The sequence below is a fragment of the Ischnura elegans genome, chromosome 6 (genome assembly GCF_921293095.1).
Source record: "Ischnura elegans chromosome 6, ioIscEleg1.1, whole genome shotgun sequence".
Taxonomy (NCBI): Eukaryota; Metazoa; Arthropoda; class Insecta; order Odonata; family Coenagrionidae; genus Ischnura; species Ischnura elegans.
Genome location: NC_060251.1, coordinates 79,142,072 through 79,169,861, shown reverse-complemented (window position 1 = coordinate 79,169,861; position 27,790 = coordinate 79,142,072). Strand labels below are relative to the sequence as shown.

General features: G+C 39.3%; 1 protein-coding gene across 2 annotated transcripts; it reads right to left on the bottom strand.

Moving 5' to 3' along the window:
- LOC124161046 (uncharacterized ATP-dependent helicase IRC20-like) lies at positions 1 to 27,790 on the bottom strand. Of its 2 annotated transcripts, none has more exons than XM_046537201.1 (8): positions 27,674 to 27,790; positions 18,716 to 18,829; positions 18,443 to 18,632; positions 16,539 to 16,672; positions 16,371 to 16,454; positions 10,347 to 10,471; positions 10,068 to 10,162; positions 1 to 747 (listed from the first exon to the last, which is right to left on the bottom strand). In XM_046537201.1, exons 1-8 carry the CDS (start codon positions 27,757 to 27,759, stop codon positions 694 to 696), a joined length of 882 nt encoding a protein of 293 aa, XP_046393157.1. In that variant the 5' UTR covers positions 27,760 to 27,790; the 3' UTR covers positions 1 to 693. The 2 variants fall into 2 exon arrangements, with proteins under 2 accessions (XP_046393157.1, XP_046393158.1); XM_046537202.1 differs by lacking the exon at positions 27,674 to 27,790 and adding an exon at positions 19,091 to 19,205.

Below are 27,790 nucleotides of genomic sequence, written 5' to 3'. Positions count from 1 at the left end.
AGTCACACATTCACCACTTTATTTACTTTGCTCAAATTATTGTCGTAAATGCTTAGCAACCTCAAAACATTTGTACTTATATATTAACACTTTGATTAAAACTATAAATGTTAATATATATTACCCCAATTATACCAATTTGGCAATTTTTGCACATTTCACCAACAATTCAGCATAAACATTCACATAAAGTTAATATTACTTTCGAATTTTTGAATGCATTAGCCCCAATTTTAAATGTCTTATACCTTATAATGCACTCATGGTTTTTAAAATTCATGATCATCATTTATGTAAAAAAGTGATTCACGAATAGCATTAATTAAATGTTACATTTAGTAACTGTGGAAGAAATGGGCTGGGCTTTTGAATTTAATAATCTGTTCAGCGTTCATGGCAACCTGTGCAGAAGCCATGCAGGAGCCGTGCACAAGGCGTTCCGTTCGTGGGCCATTCGTGTGTACCAGGTTAGAGTGTGCCACCATTTCCCAAACACTTCATGAACGGCCCCGGAAATTTGTGAACTGTTTGCATGGTTTGTGAACAGGCTAAGAACGGTTCGTGAACAGTTCATTTTCACCAGGGATCGCTATCATTGTAATCACTGTCAGTACTTTACTCAATACTATAACTGTCTTCACTGGACCTGTCATCACTATCACTATCATGACGACCAGTTGATTGGTTTCCAGGTCAAAAAGATCCTCTACACACAGGACAAGTGTTTTTCTTCCACTCCTTTATGCACTGTAAATGTCAGGAAAATAATAAAAAATTTCTCAAAAAAATTTACTACAATAGATCACAATTCAATCTATATTGTCAAATTGTATTTCTGATAATTTTAATTGCCTAGCAACATTTTTCCTGAATAATTACCTCCTTTTTGTCATATCATGTTCATCATAGGGGAAGGTTGCCTAAATGGCACAATAAGGGTCTAGCCGGTTAAGATGGTGAAAAGTGCCCCCCGATGTTTTGAAAAATAAAAAATATACACTTGAAGTGCATCAATAAATTATGTGTTTACCCAAAGTTTCAAGCCTTAACAATGGATAATAACCCCAAAAAAAAATTAAAACACGATTTTTTGACTATATGTATCTCCAGTTTTTATTTTTGTAAAATCGTAATTTTGATTTTAAAATGTAAATACAATTGTGTTCGACCATCCTGATTTTTTTCAAAATTCTAACACCGAAAACTGAACTCTAACATATTTTTGAAATATTCAAAATTAAATTAAAAAATTTAGGAGACAATAGACGCGCCGAAAAAATATATGTTGTTACCCCTACATCAAAGTATATTCCTAATTTTTTTCAGATTTTTAAAGTTGGTGGAACATTGCTTAACAATCAATTGATTGTTAAGAGCAACGATTGTTGATCAGTTTTTAATATTATTGATTAAGGCTACAGATTAAACTGCCGTAAAGGGTAGTTAAAGTCAGGAGAGATAAAAGAAAAACATTTACGGCAGTCATTGTATTTCTCGAAGCTGGAAGACGAACTTAAAGCTTAGCAGTATGGTTATAACCAATAATTACGACTAATCTAAATGTGATAGGAATTGTTTATGCTAATCTGTAGCCTTAATCAATAATAATATTAAAAACTGATCAACAATCGTTGCTCTCAACAATCAATTCAAATATCCGCCTGGAATACATAGATGCAAATGGCGCAAAGCAGTTTTTCGTGTTTTTGACAGTGTTCCACCAACTTTAAAAATCTGAAAAAAAATTAGGAATATACTTTGATGTAGGGGTAAAAACATATATTTTTTTCGGCGTGTCTATTGTCTCCTAAATTTTTTAATTTAATTTTGAATATTTCAAATTTATGTAAGAGTTCAGTTTTCGGTGTTAGAATTTTGAAAAAAATCAGGATGGTCGAACACAATTGTATTTACATTTTAAAATCAAAATTACGATTTTACAAAAATAAAAACTGGAGATACATGTAGTCAAAAAATCGTGTTTTAATTTTTTTTGGGGTTATTATCCATTGTTAAGGCCTGAAACTTTGGGTAAACACATAATTTATTGATGCACTTCAAGTGTATATTTTTTATTTTTCAAAACATCGGGGGGCACTTTTCACCATCTTAACCGGCTAGACCCTTTTAGAAAAACGAATTAACTCAAAAATAAGTGATGCAATGTAACTTTTAATTCTGATTAATATGAGGAGGAATGTCTACTTCTCTCACAGTTTTTGGGGACAGTAAATTCCAAATTTAGCACATGTATAAAAATTCAAATTATAACCTTGACACACACAGTGCGATTTAGGCAACAGATTTCCATAATCGCACCACTGGAAGTCAAAATTAGGAGATGATGTTTCAACGACAATGAGAGGCAGAGAGGGGAGTTATTTAAGGTTATTTTTAGATCCCTTAACTGGGCAAACATGTGCATTAAAATACCCGTGACAGGAGGAACGAAAAAAAGTTAAATGAGTCGTATCTTTCACATTAATAGAGGATGTAGTTTTTTGATTGATAAAAAATCTGCAATAATTGAAACAAAATTTAAAAGCCTTTTGTAGAAGTGTTTATGCTTAGGAATAGTCTTTTAACGGCAGCTATTTTAAGACTTCTTATATCGCACAGGAATAGAGAGATGTGGTGCGATTTGGGGGCGACCGCCATTTTATATGAAATCATTTCCTCTGCCTGAACAAGTGATCATACCATGCTGTTAATAGCACTAAATGAAACACAATAGACCTAAAAAAATATGATACGTAGCTAAAGTTAAGTAAATGCAACTTATTTGTTTTCAATATTCTTGTGAAAAGGCGAAATAAACTTCATTTCTTATAATCCCTTAACGCACCTGACTTGTTACTACACTGGTGGCCAAAATTGAAGTGTGGTGTGCTTGGTGATGCAGGAAGTTCCAAATCCAGCCATTAGATTGCATACATATATATTTAATACATTGGTGTCTAGGATGATGATCTACCGATTCGATCGATAGATTTTCCTTCCTCATAGGGAAATCTACTAGAATTGGTAGCATATTAATTGCGTATTGCTTGGTTTCGTTAGTGGTAGGACCTGCCCGCCTTTGTGACGGTGCAGGATTCCTCGTCCCTTCCTTCCTTCCCCGTCCTTTCCCTGGAGGCGTCGTCGGGCTCTAATCGCGGCGATGCCTCTAATCCTTTGTTCCTATCTGTCATCCCCCTCTCGAGAGGCACGGGCGTATAAGTCTCAGACTTGGTTCCCGGTCCTCGAGAGCGTACCCTTTGCGGGGCCCGCCCTGGGACCCCCGAACCCACTGTCTAGGATGATGGTGCGATTTAGGCAACTCTCCCCCATGCTATCCACAAAAAGAATGGTAGCTAATTTTTATGATGGACTCTTAATAATATTGTAGACATTTCAACTACTGAGGCGAATAGCTACAATAATGGAAGCTTGACACACAAGAACTGAAAGCAAATGAATTCACTGCAATTATAAAAATAAGCTACCATTCTCTTTTGTGGATAGCATGAAATAAAGGAAACATATCTCAAGAACAATCTGCACAAGTTTCACATTGCTTCAATCACTGAACGTTAAATTGTTCAGCGTTTTCATGGTAATTGCAAAGTGCAAAGTCTACCCCTTGCAATATGCAGCCCCAGATGTATAGTTTTTAAAAAATGAGTTCCAGTAAGTTTTTCCCGAAGTTTTGCAATAATGAATTTCCAATATATGTACAAACTCTAATGTTAACGCAAACACTGATCTTATGCTATGTGAATTAACACTAACACAAAATAAAGTGGTTATTAAAGATAGATAAGGGAATTGAGGGGCTTAATCCTTCATTTTCGGATATAATGAGTGCCTGATGTAGCAAGCTATTTTTTGGGGGTTATGAGCACTTGTTAAACTGAACTTTCACTGCAATATTTTTCAACAGTCTATATAAATTTTTTTGGATGCATTATGTGTGGAGTGCCAATTTTGTAATCTACTGTCATTTGTTCGTATTAAGTATGATCGTTGGCATCTCAGTAAACTTTGAATCTCTCATACATAGCAGGTTATATGTACTTTTCAAAAGGCCTAACTGCCAAAACCGGTCATTTCTAAAGAATCTGTGGAAATAACTAAACTTGTTTCATTTGTATTATGGATTTCTGCCACCATATGGCAGCTTCAAGCTTTGATTCAAGATATGAGCAAAGGTCATTTCAAATTTCCTTTTAGATTTCATAAACATAAATACAACTTTAACCCCTCAAGCGTGACTTTTAATTCCCGTGGTCCTTCTCTCAGCGTGTACGACACAGCGTTTGCATCATCTGATTGCTATGCCTCGAGCGTATGTGACACACCATTGGCATCCGAATGTTTCATTTGGTATTCCTATCTCTTAAGCTTCCATATACATATGTACTTTTAGTGAGTATATTTGTGAGACACATCTGCCTGCAATCGTTCTCAAGTAAAAATTTTTCCCTTGAAACAGAGCTGATTCTGGGCTGAAACTCCACTGAATGTGTGTAAACTGCCTTGAAACAACCTTGTAACTGCACTGCACTGCCTTGTCCTCAACAAGAAAAAGGGCACTCAACTGAAACTCTGATGCCATTATCCCTTGCAGGTCCATTGCTTTTGAACTGCTTCTCCCTTGCTGCATGTGTGCTCCACTGATACTGAACTGGACAATTGCCTCAGGCCAGGCCGAATTTATGGCTCCACTGAATCTCTCTTGCCGAATGCCTTTACTGCCCTGCCACAGAGCTGCTGCAGCATTTGGGTATCCCCTCTCCCATGAATTTGAACTGCTTCTCCCTTGCTGCACATGAGCTCTACTGACACTGAACTGGACGGTAGGCTCCTAGGCCAGGCCAACTTAATAACTCCACTGAATCTCTCTTGCCGAATGCCTTTACTGCCCTGCCACAGAGCTGCTGCAGCATTTGGGTATCCCCTCTCCCTCATGAATTTGAACTACTACTCCCTTGCTGCACGTGTGCTACCCTTCGTAAGTTTTGCCAACTTACGGAACCCATCTATCGGACATATAAGCGACCCCTGTTTTCAGCGGCAATGAATTTTTTAAATTTAGCTTTTGGCAACACGTATATCTTTTCCCGCGCATCAAGCTGTCGGTTGCCGTTATTTCTCTCAAGTTGCAAGGAGCGAAAGACGAGCAGTGAGCGTGGGTTTTGGCATGAAAAGATTGATGGCATAAATATTTTCTCGGTACTTCGGCGGTTGTTAACGGCAAGAATTAATCGAAATAAAGGTGAATGGGAGAACGAGGTCGGTGGTGGTGACTGCAGTCATAATTGGAGGTAAGCGTTTTAACTTCTCTGATGTCATGTTTATTCCTTCCATTTTTAGCCATGAGAACGTTGACATTGAATTCGTGTTTAATTCAGGCACGTTTAAGGATTTCAAGCTCCTTTTTCGGGGTTCATGCAGCCAATAACGAATTCTTCTTTCAACGCGTTGGTGACTGCCGTCCACTTTTCCTGCCTCATGGATACCCCGGACGAGGAGGAGAATACACCGATCGGTCATCAATGCCGCGGATGCCGCGCCGTCCGTTAGTCATCCTGCGGAGGACCGGACTCGGTGAGCTCGAGCGGGCTTTCGAAGAAATAAGGAATGCGGGTGGGTTTTGCTATAGTGCAATGTATATTTACTGCTTACACTTATTAGTTACGGCTGAATGTTTTGGAATCTTGCGTGGTTTTCGTTTGGAGTTCACACATAGCCTAAGAAACGAGACATCGCTTCGTTTTTCATTGAACTATGATGCAAAGCGCATGCTTTCCCAGTGATAATTTAAGTTTTGCTTTCTATAATTTGAATGCTTCACATTAATGCACCATAAAACTAATAAGCCAAGTAAAGGAGAGTTTTTTATGTGCAATTTTGCTAATTTGATTTTGAGTTAAGTCGTTTGTGACTCTCATCAGTCATGTTTCTTCTCTATTGCAGGAGCATCTAACTTCCATGACTTCTTTCATTTGGAATATTTTTGTATGTGCTTTTAACAGTTATGAATTTATTGATGTATTTTCATGTTCTAATAAATTGTGTCTTGAAAAATGTTGTGGTCATTGCAGTTATAACTATTGTTGACCGCAATCACCTGTCCACCCTTCATCTTTTATCATGCATGCAAAATTGTGGGAGAAATCTGTTATGTGATCATCCACTGTTGGCTGGGTTGCGCAAGTTGTTAATTTACTGTGTTTCATATGATTTGACAAGGGAATTTTAATGGATTGGGTAGGGGAAATGTATTCAGCCAAACAAGGGAGTTTAAGCCTGGCATACAAGGGAGTTTCAGCCTGGCATACAAGGGAGTTTCAGCCTAGCTATCCAATGGAGTTTCAGTCTAGCTGGCCAAGGGAGTTTCAGTCTAGCTGGTAGCCAAGGGAGTTTCAGTCTAGTTAGTGGCCAAGGGAGTTTCAGTGTAGCTAGCCAAGGAAGTTTCAGTTTAGTCGGCCAAGGGAGTTTCATTGGAGTAGCTGGAGTTCTTAATTGCACTGCTACTGCACTGCCATCCCTATTCCAAATTCCACTGGTTTGTTTCAATTTCAATGCAGTTTCAGCATAGAAGCAAGGCAGTGAGTTTCAAGGTAGTTTCAGCTCAGTTTCAGTCAAGTTTCAAGGGAGAAATTTTTACTTGAGTTCTGTGCCCCTGTGTGTTCTGTGTTTGCGTTCTCGTATTTTTTAGAATATTTTTTCTACTTGATGTCAGGAAAGAAATGCTTCCTCTAGGGTCAGCATCTGGTGGATGCTAATGAAAGATATCCTTCCACTCTAGCTCTGGTTTATGTGCTTTCTTAGCAATTGTGTGTGATGTGTGGCAATGCTGAATGCTTTCGTCTCTGATTCATCATTACATATCTGCTTCTCTGCCTCATCGTTTCCTTTCTCTTTCATCGAGGCAATGATAGCGAAGGCATGGACCGTCCAGGCATTGTCACTCAATGCCTCTCAGAGCCTCGAAGACCGGCCAGTATCCCCACATCTTGGTATCTTATTTACGATGTTTGAGGCTTAGGGTTGGGGTGTTTTCACCCCCACGCTTGCTTTGGTGTTTTTTTTCCTGCCTTGAGTCCACTCCATATCTGTACCCCTCTTTAGTTGACCATGGCTTCTATCTCGCGTGAGTTGTGCTATGAGCAAGTGCCTGACGCTTTGGAAGAAGAGAGTGCAGAATGCTCAGATACGACTTCAGAAATTTCAATTGGATACTCTCTGGATTCCAGTTCCGAAGAGAGCGAAGAACATTCTAATTTTTCAGTGAATTTTCAAGAAAATTATTGGCAAGAGATGGACAGTGCTGAGCCTTCACAACCTTTTGTGTGTGAATTAGTGAGAAAACAAATATTGCCTGTTCCGTGTATAGATAATACCTTGGCATATTTTGGGTTTTTAGGAAAGTTTTTTTAGGAGTTTTTAGTTCCCATGAAAGCAAAGTGTGGGAAATTGGTTGCCTTGAAGTGGAAGGATAAACTCGATGTTGCATTGCTGACTACAAAGCATTCAGACCAAATGCAACCCGTAAGTCGAAAGGGCGGGATAGAATGGGCAAATAATCCTATGTGTGTAATAGAATATACATAATAAACATATGGGCGGTATAGATTTATAAGATCAACTTTTAGAATCGTTCTTGCTGGAAAGAAAAAGGACAAAAGTGTGGCACAAGAAATTATTCAACCACTTGTTAATACGGCTGTGTTAAATGCATACATTTTATACCGTAAGGCTGGTAATAACAAAGATCACCTAGCATTCAGAATGAGCTTGGTGAACAAAATAATAGCTAAGTATCACGGACAGAATTTAGAACAGCGCAAAGGACGGCCCTCTGATATCGATATGTACGCGATTGACCAGGCAGCATGTTGTTCAACAGAACCAGCAAACTAAGACATTTAAGGTTGGAAGAAGAAAGTATGTTGTATACTATGATGCATTCCCATATTGTAGGAAACACGAGCTACAAACTTAAATAGTCTGTTTCCCAGGCATTGCTCTTCCCCTGTGAACGCACCACCAATGGTAGAGATGGGGTGGTTCCCCAAAACCTTGGTTGAAAGAGTTTTTTTTAATAGGGCGCCAGGTGCATACATAGGATGCACCACCAAGTAAAAGTACATCACAGTCTCTTTTGCCAAGATGTATGTGAACAGATACAAGATTAATTTCCATAAAGATTTGATTATACTTCACAGTCATTCTGAGATTAACAAAGATTTTCACCATTCCAAAATTTTGCCTTCAATCAGGTAGTTTCCTCTAGCTTATCACACACATATGGGTCCCACCCCCCCAACAACAAAAACTTACAACACTTTGTAAGATAAAAAAAATAAAAAAAATATGATTCCTGTCATTAACAAGAAAATTCTGCTCCTGGCACCCATACTTGGGAGAGAAAGAGAACCCTCGACTCTACTGCCACATGGTGGAGTACGTCTTACAAGAGAGAAGAAACTCTCAGCCCGAAAAAGAACCCTGCAATGAGAACATTGCACATCATAAATGCGGAGAAATTGACCCAAGGAAACTGAAGAGTGGGTGGTGGGACGGGACTTACCTAGATGGGTGAAATGGGAGGATGGCGGAGAGGACCTACTGTGTCGGTGGCTAGAGTGCAAGAGACCACTCGTACGTGCATGTCGCGTGGTAGGGAAGAGAACCCGGGAGGGGAGGAGTGGTGGGAGAGTAGGGGGTGGGGTGAGGGGAGTAGAATACCAAAACCTGTTTTCGTGTGTGCATGGTAAATCGCGGAAATACCCCGGAACTGAAAATTTTCCATCAGCTGATTGGCTAGGCATGGATGTTGCAGTGGAGACCATGACAATGCACAAAAAATGGAAAGAGAAAAGAGACAAGATATAGATGCAAAAACTGCCCAGGAACTCTGCTTAGAATCCTGTTTTGAGCAGTATCACGCACAGGTCAACTATTAACCACCGGATAAGGGGAGCAGGAAAAAGTAAACGGCTCTGAAAATTGTAAGTATGTATTCATAATTATAAAATTTAAACAACTGTATGTAGAATATATTTTTGGAATATTTTTGGATAGTGATGAAGATGCAAAAAATATTTTACTTCATGTCTGCACAAAATCTGCCGAGCCTCTAAATTAAAGCACCCTGGGTGGTTTAAATGCCTACAATTAAAGCACTGCATGGGAATGGAATAGCGAGGATGCATATGCTGTGTTGAACACGCTTGAGGGGTCAACTAAATATGGATTTGCTTTCTGATAAATCAGATCAACATCTGAAACCCTGATTGAATTTCTCAATGATACAACAAATGCTCTGGGCAAAAATAATCAAGCAGGCTGTTCATAGGTCTCACAAAAGCTTTTGATACTGTAAACCAATGACAAAATGCTGAAATCCCTATCAAATTATGGTATCAAAGGACTAGCCTACTTGGCTAAAATATAGTTGAACAAATATGTAGATACCAAATTTTTCAAATATTATTATGACTCAAATACTAACTATAATGTACTTAATGAACAATTCTCTTCAAATAAAGAAGAGGTTAAACATGGTGTACACCAAGGCTTGATCTTTGGGCCATCACTGTTCACGTTGCAGATGAATTACCTTCAAGAATACCTCCATGATGTGAAAACAATTCTGTTTGCTGGTGACATGAGTACATGTACTGATTCTAGCGTCAAATTTTCAAGGCCCACAAAAAAGAAATGATCTAAATTAACTGATGTTATTCAGTTAAGGAGACAAGATAAATTACTTTGGTAGGTCGGCTGTTCAAATGCATGACCAGTAATGTTTTTGGCTATTGCACACAATGGATTTTGACAAATATACAAACAAAGAATAAAATATGAGGCAAGCAATACTATTAATATGTGTAAAATGAGTGTAATTTTGTTTATCGCAAGTCTACGTTTTATCAAGGGAGTATTAAAGGTTATTTGAATAGGCTAAGCAGCGCTGGAATGTCTCCCCAAGGAGCGAATTTGCGCTAAGCGAAGCATGGGTGTATTATCATTGATATGAATTGCCTTTAGTCACCATTTTTTTCTGAATGATTTACCTCAGAATGGAAGACATGACTACATGGTAAGCATCGTGTTACCTCTCCATTTTCATATCTCTCCAAGCAGATGGAACAACAATCCACTCCTTCATCTGGAAAAGAGACACTGAAATTTAGTATTTTGCCCATTTATTAATTGCTTCCAACGCTGTTATTAGAATTCAAGTTATGTCAATACAAATCTCTCCCACACTAAGAGAAGAGAGGTCAAAAGAGTACGTCCAATGAGAAACTGAAAATTTGTCTACATCAAATGAATAAAAATGTGATTTTTACCATTTTTAAGATCCTTTACAATTAACACCTCTTTTACGATGTGTCTGAGTTTATTGGAATCCATCTTTATAATATCCTCTTTGCAATAGTTGTAGGCATAGACCATGGCTCTTCGCAGCTTAGTGCTGAGGGAAATGAATATTCAGAAAAAAAGACAAATTTCAGTTGTAGTAACTCACAGTAAAATATATATTTGCAATATTGCAACATAGAAGAAATTTTAATTACTTAATTTTCCATAATTTTCACCAATTTTAGGTTTAATACCTAAGTGATAATTTGCGGAAAAATTTAACTTGTACGCATTAAATTATTCAAAAATACCTGTATGTAATGCATTTTGGTAATTATTGAGAAATTCTGTCATCACAAGCTTATGACTGTAGAGAGGCTAGAGCATTTTAATGATGCCAGTATTTTAATGAGTATCACGGCAAGGAGTGATTTTATATTATACATGGTATGGCCATCCGTAACAGATTTGTTGAAAAGGAGCAAGATGAAAGGTTATCTACATGATTGTGTCACATGAGAAAACTGCTGTAAAAGAGCATGTTGTATGTTGTCAGGGCCAGATTTACCTTGAGGCAAAATAGGCACGTGCCAAGGGGCGCCTTCTGTTAGGCAACCAGCAATGATCTGTACTAGTGGCACCGCAAAGGGCACTGCCGTCAGAAGGCTTATTATGTGGTTTTCGTCTGCCTGCACGTGCCCTCTTCGCTAGGGCTCTAAATGTAAATGGGCTGTTTTTGTAAATTGAAATTTCTATGTTCTCCCTGTGTAAAAATTCAAGCATAAACTTATGCTGACAGCCGTATATCTGTTTATTTATTTTTTCCCGAACTTCACCTCATGCGAGTGGCCTTATCATAAAAATCAGGGAGGGGGGGGGGGGCTCAAGTGAGAAGGGGTGCTGGGTAAATCCGGCCCTGTATGTTCTTATTGTTTATTTTGTGAATTGTGTTTGCAAATTGCTTTGTTTTCGCGTGATTTCTTATTTGAAATGTCTGTTGTTTGAATTGTTTGAATATTAACTTAAGTCTGGAGCACAATGAAACCCACCCCTCCCCCTTCTCCCTCCTCCCCTTAAGGCCTGGTTGCACTGTTCATTAACACGTACAAGTTAATGTACGTTTGCGTGAATGATTTTGGTGGACCGGAACAGAACATGTGTGAATGCATGAGCCAAATTAGAACAGGTTCTATTTTCCGTTCATGCATTCGCACAAGTTGGGTGGTTACACGGTGCATTATGGCATTCATTCTCGCGTTCATACATTTAGACATTAACCCGCACGTGTTAATGTATCGTGTAACCAGGCCTTTAGATTTATTAGCCTAGGGGGTGATGTGGTGAGCGGAAGTGGCACTGCGAGGCGGGAAAGGAGGCATGGTACCATTTTTCCCGCCCTGGATTCGACCTCGACTCCATGTGGGGATCCGAGGTGTTTTTCCGAGAATTCGGACTTCTCTAGACCATGCATTGGTGTACTCTATCCCCACATCCCTACCCCCCTCCATGTCACCTGCACCCCCAGGAACTAGTACATACAGGGTAGAAATTATGCCCCCCGGGTGCTTAGTGTTTTTCGGAAAGAGTTCTTTTTACCATCGCAGGGACTTCTGTGGATCTCTCCTCTTTGGGACCTTGATGCAGGAACTGCGGTAGACCTCAAGCGACGACTCTTGCGGATCTCGAACCGGGAACTTCCAGGACCCCGACCTTCAGTACCCCCTCTCCCTACTTCCCAACACGTAAGTTTTATATCCCAGACTCACACCTCCATGCGCACCAGCCCCAAATCCCCCAGGATAAGTGTAAAATATTTCAGTGTAAGCTACAATAAAAGTCGTCTCCATTATGAGTATTTATACCACTCTCACATCGGTGAGCCAAGCCAGAGCCAAGGTACTAAGATAGGAAATCAGTCGCCCCATCGCAACAACTAGCTCAGATTATTCCAGGCCTGCTGGGTTCTCTAACAATGGTGCTAGCAGGACACTTAGATTTACCATGATTTCAGCGGGGGTTTATACAAAGAAAACTCCTTTTGCTTTGGCCCACAAAAATAACCAATAGATGGCACTGAGTCAGCTAACCACTCACCAACAGAATAAATGGCAAGGATACAAGAATGAATGCAAATATACACACTCAGCTGGGAACCGGCAACCGGGAGGTTCTGGGTTCAATTCCCATTCAGGTGCATTTTTACCCTCTGATTTTCTGGCTTTTTCCATCTACTACAGCACCGATGACCTTATTCTTTTTCTATTATATGTTCCTATTGCTCTCTTTCCTTACCTGTGAATTTATTTTTATGTTTGAGCTAAAGGCATTGTGTTAATGAATGAAGTAGTGTATCGGCCATTTTGGATTATTTCACTTGGGCTCAGCGTGTCTCGAAATGCAGGTTCCTGTATCTTTCAGCTACCGTGTGAGTGTGTATCTTTCCTTTCATTCTTGTGTCCTTGTCTATTTATTCTGTAGGTGAGTGGTGAGCTGCCCCAGTGCCATCTATTGGTTACTCTTGTGGGCCAAAGCAAAGGGAGTTTACTGTATATAAACCCCCGCCGAAATCATGGTAAATCTGAGCGTCCTTGAAGCGCAATTGGTATGGAAAGTTCCACATTTTATTTGACAGTGTGGGCCTATTAGAAAACAGTGTTGCCAAGCTTCCGCTCCGCCGGCAGGCATCTTTTATGTACTGTTATGTATGTGTACGCTCAAACTTTGAGTGTGCTTTTTGTTGAGACTGAGAGACCGGAAGTGACGTGGGGAGGCAGGCGGATGTTAGCAGGGTATGAAGGTTGTGAGATAACCTCTAGTGTATCATACGTGAATACAAGTATCCATCTTCAGAAATGTATGTTAATTATTTAACAGTGGCAATTCCGACACAAAATGTATGTTAACTTATTCAATATGCACAAGCTGAATAATGAAAAATCCGTGATGCAAAAAATAACAATTAAGTGAAGGAACACAAAATTTATCGCCACTTCTACCCTTAGCAAAAAAAATGTTGGATTCTAACAGTTACTGTTGGATTCAATAGTGGTCCCAATTAACCTTTTCCCTACCGTACACGTATATATACGTGTGGACGTTTCCTGACCCGGGAGACCACGGGCGTATATGTACGTGTGAGATTTTCCCGGTCAAGAAAACGAAACCCGTATATGTATATACGTTTTCTAGCTCTCCCCCTTTCAGGACGGTCGTGGGTTTAGGTCGCCTTTGTCTCGGGACCCAACGCTTCGGGGTTTAGGATTAACCCTCCGAATCCGGGAGCAGGTACCCGGACCCTTCGTCTTTTATAACCCCTCTCAGCGGTAAGGGACAGCGGTCATACAATTGTTTATAGAGTCAATTTTCGAAATAAATATTTGTTAATTTCTCAAGAAATATAAACTACCCAGTCAACACAACAATTATGGCCACAATGTGGCCACACTGTGGCCGTACTGTGGCAAGGCATTATGGCCATAGTGGGTTCTCAAGTAAAAATTTCTCCCTTGCAACTTGACTGAAACTGGGCTGAAACTACCTTGAAACTCACTGCCTTGCTTCTAAGCTGAAACTGCATTGAAATTGAAACAAACCAGTGGAGTTTGGAAGAGGGATGGCAGTGCAGTAGCAGTGCAATTAAGAACTCCAGCTACTCCAATGAAACTCCCTTGGCTGACTAAACTGAAACTCCCTTGGCTAGCTACACTGAAACTCCCTTGGCCACTAACTAGACTGAAACTCCCTTGGCTACCAGCTAGACTGAAACTCCCTTGGCCAGCTACACTGAAACTCCATTGGATAGCTAGGCTGAAACTCCCTTGTATGCCAGGCTGAAACTCCCTTGTTTGGCTGAATACATTTCCCCTACCCAATCCATTAAATTTCCCTTGTCAAATCATACGAAACACAGTCGATTAACAACTTGCGCAACCCAGCCAACAGTGGATGATCACATAACAGATTTCTCCCACAATTTTGCATGCATGATAAAAGATAAAGGGTGGATAGGTGATTGCGATCAACAATAGTTATTATAACTGCAATTACCACAACATTTTTCAAGACACAATTTATTAGAACATGAAAATACATCAATAAATTAATAACTGTTAAAAGCACATACAAAAATATTCCAAATGAAAGAAGTCATGGAAGTTAGATGCTCCTGAAATAGAGAAGAAACATGACTGATGAGTCACAAACGACTTAACTCAAAATCAAATTAGCAAAATTGCACATGAAAAACTCTCCTTTACTTGGCTTATTAGTTATATGGTGCATTAATGTGAACCATTCAAATTATAGAAAGCAAAACTTAAATTATCACTGAGGAAGCATGCGCTTTGCATCATAGTTAAATGAAAAACGAAGCGATGACTCGTTACTTAGGGTATGTGTGAACTCCAAACGAAAACCACGTAAGATTCCAAAACATTATGCAGTAACTAATAAGTATGAGCAGTAAATATACATTGCACTATAGCGAAACATACCCGCATTCCTTATTTCTTCGAAAGCCCGCTCGAGCTCACTGAGTCCGGTCCTCCGCAGGATGACTAACGGACGGCGCGGCATCCGCAGCATTGATGACTGGTCGGTGTATTATCCTCCTCGTCCGGTGTATCCATGAGGCAGGAAAAGTGGACGGCAGTCGCCAACGCGTTGAAAGAAGAATTCGTTATTGGCTGCATGACCCCCGAAAAAGATGCTTGAAATCCTTAAACGTGCTTGGGTTAAAACACGAATTCAATGTCAACGTTCTCATGGCTAAACATGGAAGGAATAAACATGACATCAAAGAAGTTAAAACGCTTACCTCCAATTATGACTGCAGTCACCACCACCGACCTCGTTCTCCCCTTCACCTTAATTTCGATTAATTCTTGCCGTTAACAAACGTCGAAGTACCGGGAAAATATTTATGCCATCAATCTTTTCATGCTAAAACCCACGCTCACCTCGCTCCTAGCAACTTGAGAGAAATAACGGCAACCGACAGCTTGACGCGCGGGAAAAGGTATACGTGTTGCCAAAAGCTAAATTTAAAAAAATACATTGCCGCTGCGTTGACCGCGAACCAATGCCGCAGGTATGGTCGTAAACCCGGAAAGGAGGGAGTACAACTACTCTCGGAGTCCGAGATAATGCGGAGTCCCACCGTGGAGGGGTCGAAAAAGGTTCAGCGAGACCCTTCTTTACGAATGCCCTCCAAAAATGCTCCGTACCACGAGAAAGAAGAGTCTCTTGGGGCTCGGTACAGCAGTCAAGCTAGACGAAAACTCCGCTGTCTCGAAAGGGTTAACTGTTGAAATTTTCAACAGTTATTTTTAACAGTTTTTCCGCTGAGGGTAATTTAATTTTTATTTGCATTTAAATGCAATAAAATTTCTATTCCTTCCATACTACGCAATGCCTTTTGACTCTAACTAGTATTCCATGAAAGGCGGTGCTGTATAAGACAACGATGGTTATATCAGACTGATGATTGGCTTTTCAATCTTATAAAGAAAATTAACAGTAAGCGTATAGTGTTCATATCCACTTCCTTGACATGCTGATTAATACTAACCAGTTGCTTAAATTTATTTTTCGCTTCAAGTTCAGTTCGCAGTTTATATGAGGTACATATCAGAAAATTAAATTTTCTAAGTTTGCTACAGTTTGTAAGTTGAAACATGTGTGAATCATGTTAATACATATAATAATTAATCATTTTAAAAGAAGGATGAAATTATTGCAGCATATTTTTAAACAATTTTAAAGAATGACACTATGGCTTATTCAAGAGTTAGACAAATTTGAAACTTAGGTATGTTAAAATAATTTTGAAACAATGGAAAAAATTTAACCCTAAAAAGAGAGAGCTAGAATCTTTTCAAAATTATTTCCAAATGCACTTACAATATATGTTTAACTATTTCTTCATAAGATTATGATGCTTGGGAATAGACAAATATCACTAGCAATAAGTCAAAGAATTCAAATTATTTACTTTATTGAGGAGTACTTACACAGGTTTGAGAGGATAAATGCCCTCCAACATAATTAGCTCTTCATCTAATTTATTTATCTGGTCAGGGGAACAGGTTTTCCAACTGCAAGATGAAAAATTGAAGAATTTTGAACAATTAAGCTCTATAAAATATTGATTAAAAGTATACAATAAGAAGAATACTCACAATACATCTTCAATGGGAGTTTTCTCAATAAAATTTTCCAGAGGGCAATACTGAAATGGTTGTTTTTTATTGAGCTCAAAAATGCTTTTTGTTTGTCTACATTGGTCTGAAATTAATATTTTCCTCTTTGTCTCCTAGAAAAGAAGAGAGTTAGCTTATTAGGGGCAACTTAAAACATTCTGCAACAACTGCAGGGGAGGTCTGGCCAAGTCGGCTGGTCGGCAATCGCCTAGGGCCCCATGACAGTGGTGAATACTAATAGGGCAGAGGGTACGCTACGCCCCCGCCTTGTGGGGCTGCCTTCATTGCCAAATATTGCAAAACCACAATTGTAACTTTTTTATATCATAAGATGGCATTGCCTTGTGTACGTATATAACCAGTTAAAACCATACTTTCTTTAACTTTGCATGTAACTTGATTATTTTTCATAAGGATAAAAGTATCGGTTGTTCAAATACCTTTGGCACATCCCCATTGAGTGTTTTCTGTATCCGCTACTGCCCTATAGGGGAGCAGTGTAGAGAATCTGTATGTGTAGGTTCACGAAAGACACTATGACTCAGTTTGCCATTTTCTTTTAGGTGGATGAGGACATCAAGAAAGGCAATCTTTTCATTCCGCTCTATCTCCATAGTGAACTTGATGTTTGGGTGTTAGTCGTTCATATATGGTCCAAAAAAGTGTGAAGAGCATCTAGACTGTGAGGCCATATTATAAAGGTGTCATCAACATATCTCAGGAAGCATTTAGGGTGTAACGGAGCAGATGAAAGGGCTCTCTCTACAAAACCCTGCATATAAAAGTTGGCAATGGCTGGTGACAAAGGGAATCCCATTGCAACTCTATCTGCCATTATATAGAAGCTACTGTTGCACTTAAAAAAAGGTGGATGTAAGCTTATGATGGAATAGCATTACTGTCCTGCTGTCAAATTTCTCCTCCAGAAGTTTGAACGTATCAGCGAGAGGAACTCGTGTTATTTGATTAATCCTAACACTATTCTATAAGTAATACTGTTCAAATAAGTAAAATGGATTAAACTTAAAAATTTCATTTAGCTCTTGGGGGTGGGGGGGTCTTATCCCCCAAAACCCACCCCTCGCAGCACCACTGTTCCTGAGACCCTTAACGGTGCATCCATTTTCTTCTAATATGCTACCTAAAGAGTTGAACTGCTCCACCTTCTTCTGCTTGTGAATCTACTCTTATGTTAGCCCTCACTTTCCTATTGCTTGTTGATTATCAAATTCCTAACTTTTATAATTGATTGGCTTGCCACATTCTGTTCATACTTAATCTAACTCAACTACCAGTGCCTGCAAACTTTTGGTCACTGGCTAATCAATGTCTCATCATTCAAGAGCTTCATTGATTGAAATATTGATGACCATTCTTTGACTCCAAAAATTACAGAACTCTGATCAAACTGTCTGTACCATAATTAATGCATCAGTTGTTTTCATGTGCCCTCTGTTTGTGTACGGGCTGGCACCTGGTAGGAAGCTAAGAGATGTAAGTCAATGTTTCTAATTGTAATGTGTGCTGCTAGTTGATTAAATTTGATTCAAGTATTAAAACACCACCCTTATAATCTCTTCTGCATGCATGTTGAAGAACGAGGGGGGCGATGAACCGAATTATTTTACGGCTCACCCAATGCCTGACCGCCCTGATTCTGTGAGCCACCCTAACTTCTGAATCTGGACCATACACAATAGTTAACCCTCTGTCAGTCACAGTTTGCTTCAGTTTGTGCTTTTGTAATAGTTGCTGAATATCCATGGTTTAGGTCAACCTTCTCTTTAAAAATCAAGGTTGCTAATACATAATATGATCAAGAATTTGCAATGTGGATAGTGTTTTAGGTTAAATTCACTTTTGATAGGGATTATTAAAAATACCAAAAGATGATGAAGTCTTTCCGAATCACTCTTGTCCTCTTTCATAATATGAGCGATCGCATAAGTATTCTCAACTTCTTCCAGGTCTTTTGCAAGTTTATTGTAGAGATCAATATTTTCAGGCACTGAATCAAGAGCACGTTTGATACATATTCTTCTTTTGTCGAGGAAATTCATTTCCGCTTGAAATCTAAAATAAACAGAGAATTATAAAAAGCATTTACCAGGGTTAAATGGTAATTCTTAGATCGGACTATTATACCAGTCACCTACCTATTTTTAATTGATGCGAATTGTATTTGCTTGTTTTGAATCGTTTCATTTTCTATATATTCAAGGATCTTTGATTTCCATTGTATTTCCTTGTGAAGTCTCTTGCATTGTGATCTGAAATTAAGGTGGATTTAAAAATTATTTTCATTGCAATTAAAGAGGTACTCATCTTTACTAATTTTAGTAGGTACAAAATAAGACAAGGATAATTACTCTGCCAGATATTCTAGCCTTATTATGAAATAAACTGAGTGACAATTCATTCCATTGGTATATTGATTTTTTCAAACACCAAACAGACTGGGTGTATATTCAATGTTAAGCAAATCATAAAAATGTAAGTTGAAAAATTAAATAAATTTGGAAAAATTTTACCTTTATAAAATACCCATTGTGTTTGAAGGTCCAGGAGAATTTTTTTCCCATGGCATTTATTATTAATCATGAGCTCATGTTTAGAATTTCACTGCTTTTCAGCTATTTCTCGTCCTTTACAATGGGCTTTACTTATTTATTTATTATGTAATACAATACAATATTATGCAATATCGCACATAGCACATGTAGTACAAATATGGGCAATTACTATAATTAGTAATTAAAATTAGTATTAACTTAAAGTAACTTAAATTAGTAAAACCTTAAGTTTTATAAATATGAAAAAATTACATACCATTATATTATTTTACATAATTGCCAGCGACAAAAAGTCAACTAAGGAGGACAGAAATTTGTTCAAAGCAATTAAAAATACCTACAACAGTATTTTAGACACCTTAAATCCCTCATTTCTTGTTTTGAAAAGTCCAAGAGATTCATGCACTACCTCCCAAAAAAGCTTTTATGTAAACAGGGCCTTACTTCCCCTACTTGCACTCAGTCAAACTTTTCTGCACAAATTAACTCCATACAGATATTAATTCTGTTAAAATGTTAATGTGAAATATCATTATGAACAAGTCTTTTACTTAGCCATGATATCCTAATTGAAAACAATTTCAATCAATCTCTAGTCAATTCAAATCAATTTCTTGTCAATGTCTGGTCTGGTCCTCATGGAAGGTACATATGTATAAGTCATGCGAAGATGCGGGAGAATCGCAAATGGGATAAATGCGATGTGCGAAAATAAATGCAACATAGATGCGATGAATGGACTTTTATGATATTTTTACACAAATTTGCCTTTTCAATGGCAAAATTCGTACATTTTGTGCTGAGCACAGTTTAAATGTTCCAACGACACTCACAGCTTAAAGCATGTGAGCCACTGGCCAGCTGCTAGTTGGCTGGGACTCTACGTGGCCACGAGCTATACAAGTGGGCGTGGGCAAGCTACTCCTCCGCCACCAGAAGCACTTTCGCACGTTGCTGTCGCCGAACTTCGTAAAATGCGCAAAAAAAATCTGCCCCTGGAAAGTATGTAGTTACATTTTACCCTATCCCCACCGCATGACCCCCTGCCGCCGGGTCAGAAGGGAGTTAATAGCCGCCAGCGACAAAAATGTCCTAAGCAACCACGTCTGACTCAAACTCTGGTCTGACTCAATGGCAGTCTGTACCACGTTAACCACGACACAGAGTGTATGTTCGGTGCTCACCTCGAATGTGAAGGTTTTGCGGGAGACTTGCGTGAATACCTCCGTTACAGAGTTTCATCTCGGTGAAATCGCCTACTTGTTTTGTTTATACTGGCAGTCATTTATACTCAGCTGATCTCGACAAGTGTTACAGGGAAATGCTGCGAGTTAACCACTGGTCCAGCCAGACCACTACGCTATTCAGGGCCTTTGATTACCATTGCAATTTAAATAATGAATTAATTGTGAACTAATATAATGCATTAATTTCCTACTTTTTTTGTTGTCTCTTGTATATTTTTGAAATATTTTGGGACAAAATAAAGTTTTATTGTTATTATTCATACTACATGAGTATGCAAAAGATCCAACCTTGTGCCTGTGAACACTAGGAGGATGGGAGTTTCCCACCATACCTAGAAGTATACATTGTTGGTCATGAGTCATTTCGCCCCATAAGCTGAAAAAGCATATCTGCATCCTCATTCTGCTCTCGCATCCAAACTATAGTCTAACTGCTGTTACCACATGGTTTAGATGCATCAATTTGCGTGGAGTATCAATTTGACAAGCTGTTAGTTGACAAGTTGCATCAATTTGACAAGTTGCATCAAATTGATGCTCCATGTCCCAAGTATGTTTCTGTATTCAAATCCTGTGTTTAACTTCTAACGTTCCTTAGGGGAGAAAATAACATCAAATGCTCGGAATGAAAAAAACTTGAGCTCATTATTTTAAAATAAAACGCTATTGGCATCCGGAAGGGAATCCAGGTGGCAGCACTAAACTAGGTGGCATGGCCGAATAGAGGTGATCAGTTGCGTTAGTACGTTTGTTCATGTGAAACGATAGCCAGCCAGCACTATGCCAGTATACACTCTTAGCCGAATATCAATAGCATTATGATGAAAAACATAGAAGGAGAAGTTCATGAGCAACAAAACGTGCGGCGTTTATAACTGCACCAACCAGTGTGAGACAAAAGCTGTCTCCCTACATAGACTCCCCAAAACCCTAAATTTGAGAAAGAAGAGGAAGCACGTCTTGAGAATGGGCAAGAGTTAGCTAGCTTACTTGAGTAAAAATTAGAATGGGTCATACACAGGGGCGCCGACTTATAAAAAATATTGAAGGGGCCCATATCGTGGTCTTGCCCCGGGAAGAGGTTAAAATCAAATTTTGTCGCAGCACCGTAACACCATCACGACTCACACCACTTGTTTTCAGTTAACTTGCTTACTACCTTATAATTATTTGTTTTAACACATTATTGAATTATTTTAAAAGGTAACTATCGTCAAAGAAGGGAAATAAAAAATACCGATATATTTTTGCGATTTCACAAAGCATAATATAAATTAATTGATTTTTTGAATTATTGAGGGGGCTCCGCCCCCCCAAACGAATCTTTGAGGGGGCTCGGGCCCCCTCAGGCCCCATGGAGTCAGATACAGAAATATATAAAGGGCATGACAACGACAATTTATTATTTAATGCCTACTTAAAAGATGTTCGCGTAAGTATGGGAATGCCAGTGGAGGTAATGCAGACGGAAAGTTGTACACTTTTTTTGTAACTATCAGTGAATTTTCAGCTATCCAATGAGCCAGGAAAGTTACGGTTGGGGAAATAATTAGAATCGTGACAACCATAGGCGGATCTAGGGGGGGCACAGGGGCATGTGCCCCACCCCCCCCCCCCAGACCCTTAAAAAATATGCAACATTTTTAATACGGTCCAATTATCATTGAGCTTTTTTTGTATCATGAGGTATCCTTCTGCCCCCCCAGAACTAAATCCTGGATGCGGCTTTGCTTGTGCCCCTCCCAGAAAGAAATCCTGGATCCGCCCCTGGTGACAACTGAGAATGATGTGAAGCGGCTAGGATCAAAAAATAACTCGTAGTAGTATACCAAAATGCAGCATGCACATTATGCCCAAGTAGCACGAATGACACGCATCTGTATATTTAATGTAGGCTGAGTAGCAGGACTTGTTTATGGAGTTTTACAGTTTTACATTTTTTTCTAACATAAATAGCAAGATAGTATGGCATAGGGAATCATCAGGAGTAACAGGACAAAGGGATATTGGTTAATTATTACGTCAATGAGGGTTTCTAGCAGGGAATTCCCTTCACTTAAGTGATACAGGTGGGATCAATGGTGCAGCGAGGGAGGGTTTTGGGGGATTAAACCCCCCACAGAGCTCAGAAATTGTTTTTAAGTTAAATCCATTTTACTTAATTGCATTGATATTACTTATAGAATTTTGTAAGGATTTATAAAATATCCCTCAGAAAGCATTAAAACTCACTATTTATTCTAATTTTTTCTGGCGAGGGCCCCGCACCTCCCGCTTACCCTGGCGGGTATGCCACGCCCCCTCCCAGCCTTAAACCCGTCCCAGCCTTATTTCCTATAGCTGCGCCCCTCGGTTGGGTCACTATTCACAGCCTTCAAACAACAGATATAAGCTTATTGAGGACGGATGGCTTACGTGAGGAGATGCCTATCATATTGTTTGATGATTTAAAATAATGATATATTGCAAAAGATGGTCATTAAAATCGTCTAACATTATACCATAAAATGGAAAAAGAAGTGCCAATTTTCTTCCGAAAGGTGTGTATCTTGTGTGACATGGCATTAATAACGCTTGTTTGTATGTAAAAGCCCATTACAAGAACCAAATACTCCAGTGCTTCAACCACGACAACTTCTAATACGTGATTACAGCATTTCACTTCACAGCCCTCAACGATGGGCCTCTTGAAGTCTCCTATTGAACTCCAAAATGTCGGATTTGGAGAAAATTACATCATCCATTATTCACAACTGAGATCAGTGGTGCAGCGAGGGGGGGGGGGGGGGTTGGGTGTTAAACCCCCCCCAGAGCTCAGAGAAATTTTTAAGTTTAATCCATTTTACTTCAATGGATTGATATTACTAAAAGAATAGTGTAAGGATTAATAAAATATCCCTCAGAAAGCTGTAAAACTCACCATTTTGAATCGTAATAAGTAAATGTGTCTCACTCACACTTTGTGATTTAACCTCTGCCTTTGACTGCGTCAATCATGCTACCCTCCTGCAAAAACTCCAATACTACGGCTTTCATAACAGTGAGCTGAAATTCATGACCTCTTACCTCACTGATCGAAAGCAGATGGTACAAGTAAATTGTAACCAATCTGATTTTCTTCCAGTGAAACATGGAGTTCCTCAGGGGTCCGTCCTTGGTCCTCTCTTGTTCCTTATTCTAATCAATGACCTACCTTACAATCTTTCTATGGACTGCATGATATATGCAGATGACACCACTCTGGTGCAGAAATGCAATACTCCTAGCCAAGTCAGACTTCTTACAAAAAAGGCAATAGAAGAATCTCAACTCTGGTTTACAGCCAATAATCTCTTTCTGAACAATGGTAAGACACAACATCTTACATGCTGTCTTAAAAGTACTGAGCTAAACAATGATCCTGTCAGGCTTCTAGGCTTCAATATTGACGCTAAATTGACATGGAATTCACATGTTTTCCTAGTCAGCAAAAAACTCTCTAGGGTTTTGTACTTATTGAGGAAACTTAAAACCTGTATCAATGTAAAGTACATGAGATTAGCCTATTTTGCTTTTTTTCATAGTATTCTTGCCCATGGTGTTCGACTCTGGGGACATGCAAAAGAAACCAAAGAAATTCTAAAACTGCAAAAAAAAGCAGTGAGGATTCTGAGTGGTGCTGGGCCCCGTGACCACTGCAGGCCAATTTTTAAAAACTTTCATATCCTCACCATCTACAGCCTCTTAGTGTTTCGCAGCATTATGCACATTAAAGATAACTTACATACCTACCCCATTCGATCCACCATCCACTCTCATGACACTAGGGCTAAAAATAGCCTAAATACTAATTACTGTAGGCTGTTTAAGACCAACAACCAGTCTGACAATTTGGGAGTAAAATTATTTAATAAATTACCCAGCAAAGCCAGATCAGTGAGCATCACTAGACTGAAAAATGTGCTGGAAAAGTGGCTGTGCAATTATCCACTGTACTCAATTCATGAGTATTTTGAGCTGGACTTTTCTTCTCTTTTATTTTAAATGTAAATTTAAATGTAATCTTTGTAATGTATGTGTTTCTAATGTTTTAATCCAATGTACATGTTTTGTATGTTTCGTTGTATTGAATGTTTTCATAAATGTGTTGTATACAGCATCCGCGAGGGCCAATCCTCGCCGTGGATGAATAAAGATAAAGATAAAGATAAAGGTTTATCTTAAAATTCCGCCATGAATTAATCTCGCATCTACCGCTTATCCTGGTGAGTATTCCATACCCCCACACACTCCGGTATTAGTTGCACATAAACCCCCCCCCCCCCCCCCCCCCGCCGCCTTAATTCCTAGCTGCGCCCCTAACTGAGATACACATCAGTATTCGCTTCACAAAATAGCTGAAAACACATTGGTTTCGCTCACTGCCCTCAGTCTCATTTCTGAAATTGGCCACCTTTGGTCAGCTGCTTTACGTCAACCATTTTTGTGTTCATATCTTTTAATTTTCAAATTGAAGACTGAACCACATGAAAAGTTTTGAAAATCTAAGACGAGAAATACAATGTAATCGCGAAAATAGCGAGTCATGGGCGATAACGCCCATGTTAATAATTATTACCCAACAGCCGTGCTTGCTAATCCATGCGTGCGTGGCAGCTGACCTGCCCATTAGGGCGGATCGCAAAAATCGATTTTTTTCAAATCCATCTGGCCCAATGAAAAAAAGTTGTGGGACCGATCAAAAATAAGGCCTGAAAAATTTGAGACCTGTACGTGAACCCCTGACCCTCGCTCAAATGCAATTTAGGGGGGGAGGGTCAAAATTCGAAAAATTTAATATTTAATGGTCATTTCCTATAGATTTAGCCGAGTTACTACTCTTCTAGAACAAAATTTCGTGCATTTTGACGTATCTGCCACCGTTTAGCCACAAAATGCCTAATATGAGTCCGCGTCGGCGAAGAAAATATTCCAACGCCCACGCAGCGTCGCGGATACCAGAGCCGCAGGCCGATCCCTTCCCCTCCACGCTCGCTTCTCCCCCTCCCACGCCTCTAATACAGCAAAATTCATCCCGCGCATGCTGCTAGGAGGTCGTTTATCTTTGATAATATAAATCAGAAGATGGTAGAAGGTAAAAAACCATGCGTAGTGAGACGACTTGTCCCTTATTTGGCGCCTCGTCGGCGTTAAAAAAATCGATGTTACCAACTTTTAGAGAAGTGATGAAATATTTTTAGACCTGCGCACGCAGGAAAGGAGACTACGGTCTATGAAGACGCCTCTCGAGTGGCTATGAAGGTGTGCGAACTATGGTGACGTGCTTCTCTTCCATTATGAATGTGACAAAATGGATTTAGCGGTACCACAGGAAGTACTAAAACTTACGGAAAATCGTAAGAGGCCAAAAGTAGGGTTTTTTTGCAGTATATAACTTAAACAATTTTAAAGGAACATTTTAAATTATGCGATATTTTTGCGTGTAAGGGCATGGAGGAGCATAAGGTTCCCACAATGAAGAAGTATTTTGAGAGACAATCTGACGAAATGAAAGATGATGGCTGCTGGATTGAACCCTAAATAAACTCGACAACTGAGGAAAAAAGGGAATCATAGAAGAGCGTTGAGTCATCATCGTCAATTCTTGTACGGGAAAATAGTATCAAAAATTTTCTTCATCAATTCAACCGAAGAAAATTAAACTGGCGAGAAATCAGCCGATATGTATCTCTACTTTCCTCATGAAATAAACATTAAGGACTATAACCTCAAATTGGAACTTCTTCGGGGAAAACGCGTCTGCCAACTGTGATAGAGGTATATGCAAGAACCAAGCAACAGCAATTCCAACTTTGCCCGCAACTTTAGCTGACGCAGAAGTCATAACTTCGTAAGATACATCAAAGCTAATGTACCAGAATTACTTACGTAGACAGAAAAAGATGCTAATTACTGTGAATAAGAAAAGAGAGGTGTCATCAAAGGGCCTTATTTTATTGGAATGAAAGACTATACTCTTGTCTGATGAAAAAAGGGAAGAGGACTTACCAATACAAGTTTAGAGGGGAATGTGTGGTGTTATTTGAAGAAACAGGGTCCCACTTTTGGAGGTTTGCCTCCCCCGTCGGAGGATTAGCAAAAGTTATAAAATCTGCGATTATCGATTCCTTTCCGAGTGAAAATTAGATACACAGAATTAAAAAGGATTTGATTATGATGGTACCAAGCAAATACCGCCCAAAAAGGAGGCATCATCCCTTTGCTATAAGCATAATTCCAACATCCGTTGCAGTGTGGGTAGACTCTTCTCGGGATTCCCACCGGGTTCATTTTTCCATAATGGCCAACATTTCAAGCTCTGACTGGGGGCTCATCCTAAGGGATAAATTTTGTTGAACCCCGAAAAGAGTTTACCCACATCATTCTCTGGGAAAGCATCAAATCGTATTTCATCCCTTACAGTGGTCTATTTGCTAATTGCACTATGCTGACTTGGATTTGCGACATAAACGTTGGGAAGGTAATCTAGGGACCCAATTTGCGTTTCTGCAAGGATGCGTTTGGCGACCAATCCGAGATTTTTTTAATTGCTGGATTTTAATATCGACATAAAGGACTACCCGCTGATGATATATTGGAGGGAGACTCCAGTTCCTTCGGCTATATCTGAGCTTAGCGCTGTGGAATTTAAAAATCTATGGATGAAAGTTCTAGTTTGAATTTCAATATTCCTTTTATTATACATACGGACGAGAGATTCGCGAAAGAATTTACCAAAACTTTGTTGACAGCAGCAAAAGACGAGGAATGACACTAACATAAGAAATACAGACTGGAAAGCAGGTAATTGAGTAATTCCTTCGTGATTGTTCCTCACTGGACGATGCTGATACAACAAATATTAGTAAGACTAACGAAGAAAGACGCACTTAGTGAAACTTTTGGTGCATTTGGGGCGCGGGAGAGGCGAGCGGGGACGGGACGCCGGCGGCCTTCACCCCTATTCATCCATTTAGTCACAGCTGTCGGACAATACCGGAATAGAAGTGCATAACCTAAGTTCCCAAACCTTCATAGCCACTCGAGAGCTACTGCCCATGTTATAGGTACTAACATCCCAAAACCCCCAAGTATCGTGTCCAGGGTGGGGGACATTACAGATGAAAATAAAATTAGTTGAAATTCATTCTAAACGTATTACCTAAGCACAGAAAAAATACTCTTGTCTCCTGGTCAGCACGTCAATAGTTATAGCATTCAATGGTGCCTACTCATTTTAAAACATTATAAATCCATATAATTTTATAACACCTACCTGAGTTTAAAATATATCACAAAAAGTAGCAGAGTAGCGACGTGTACTACCGCGCTGTTTTCAAAATACTTCTGATTTTCTTTCATTTTCCCTTCCTACTCTCCGTGTGATCGAATC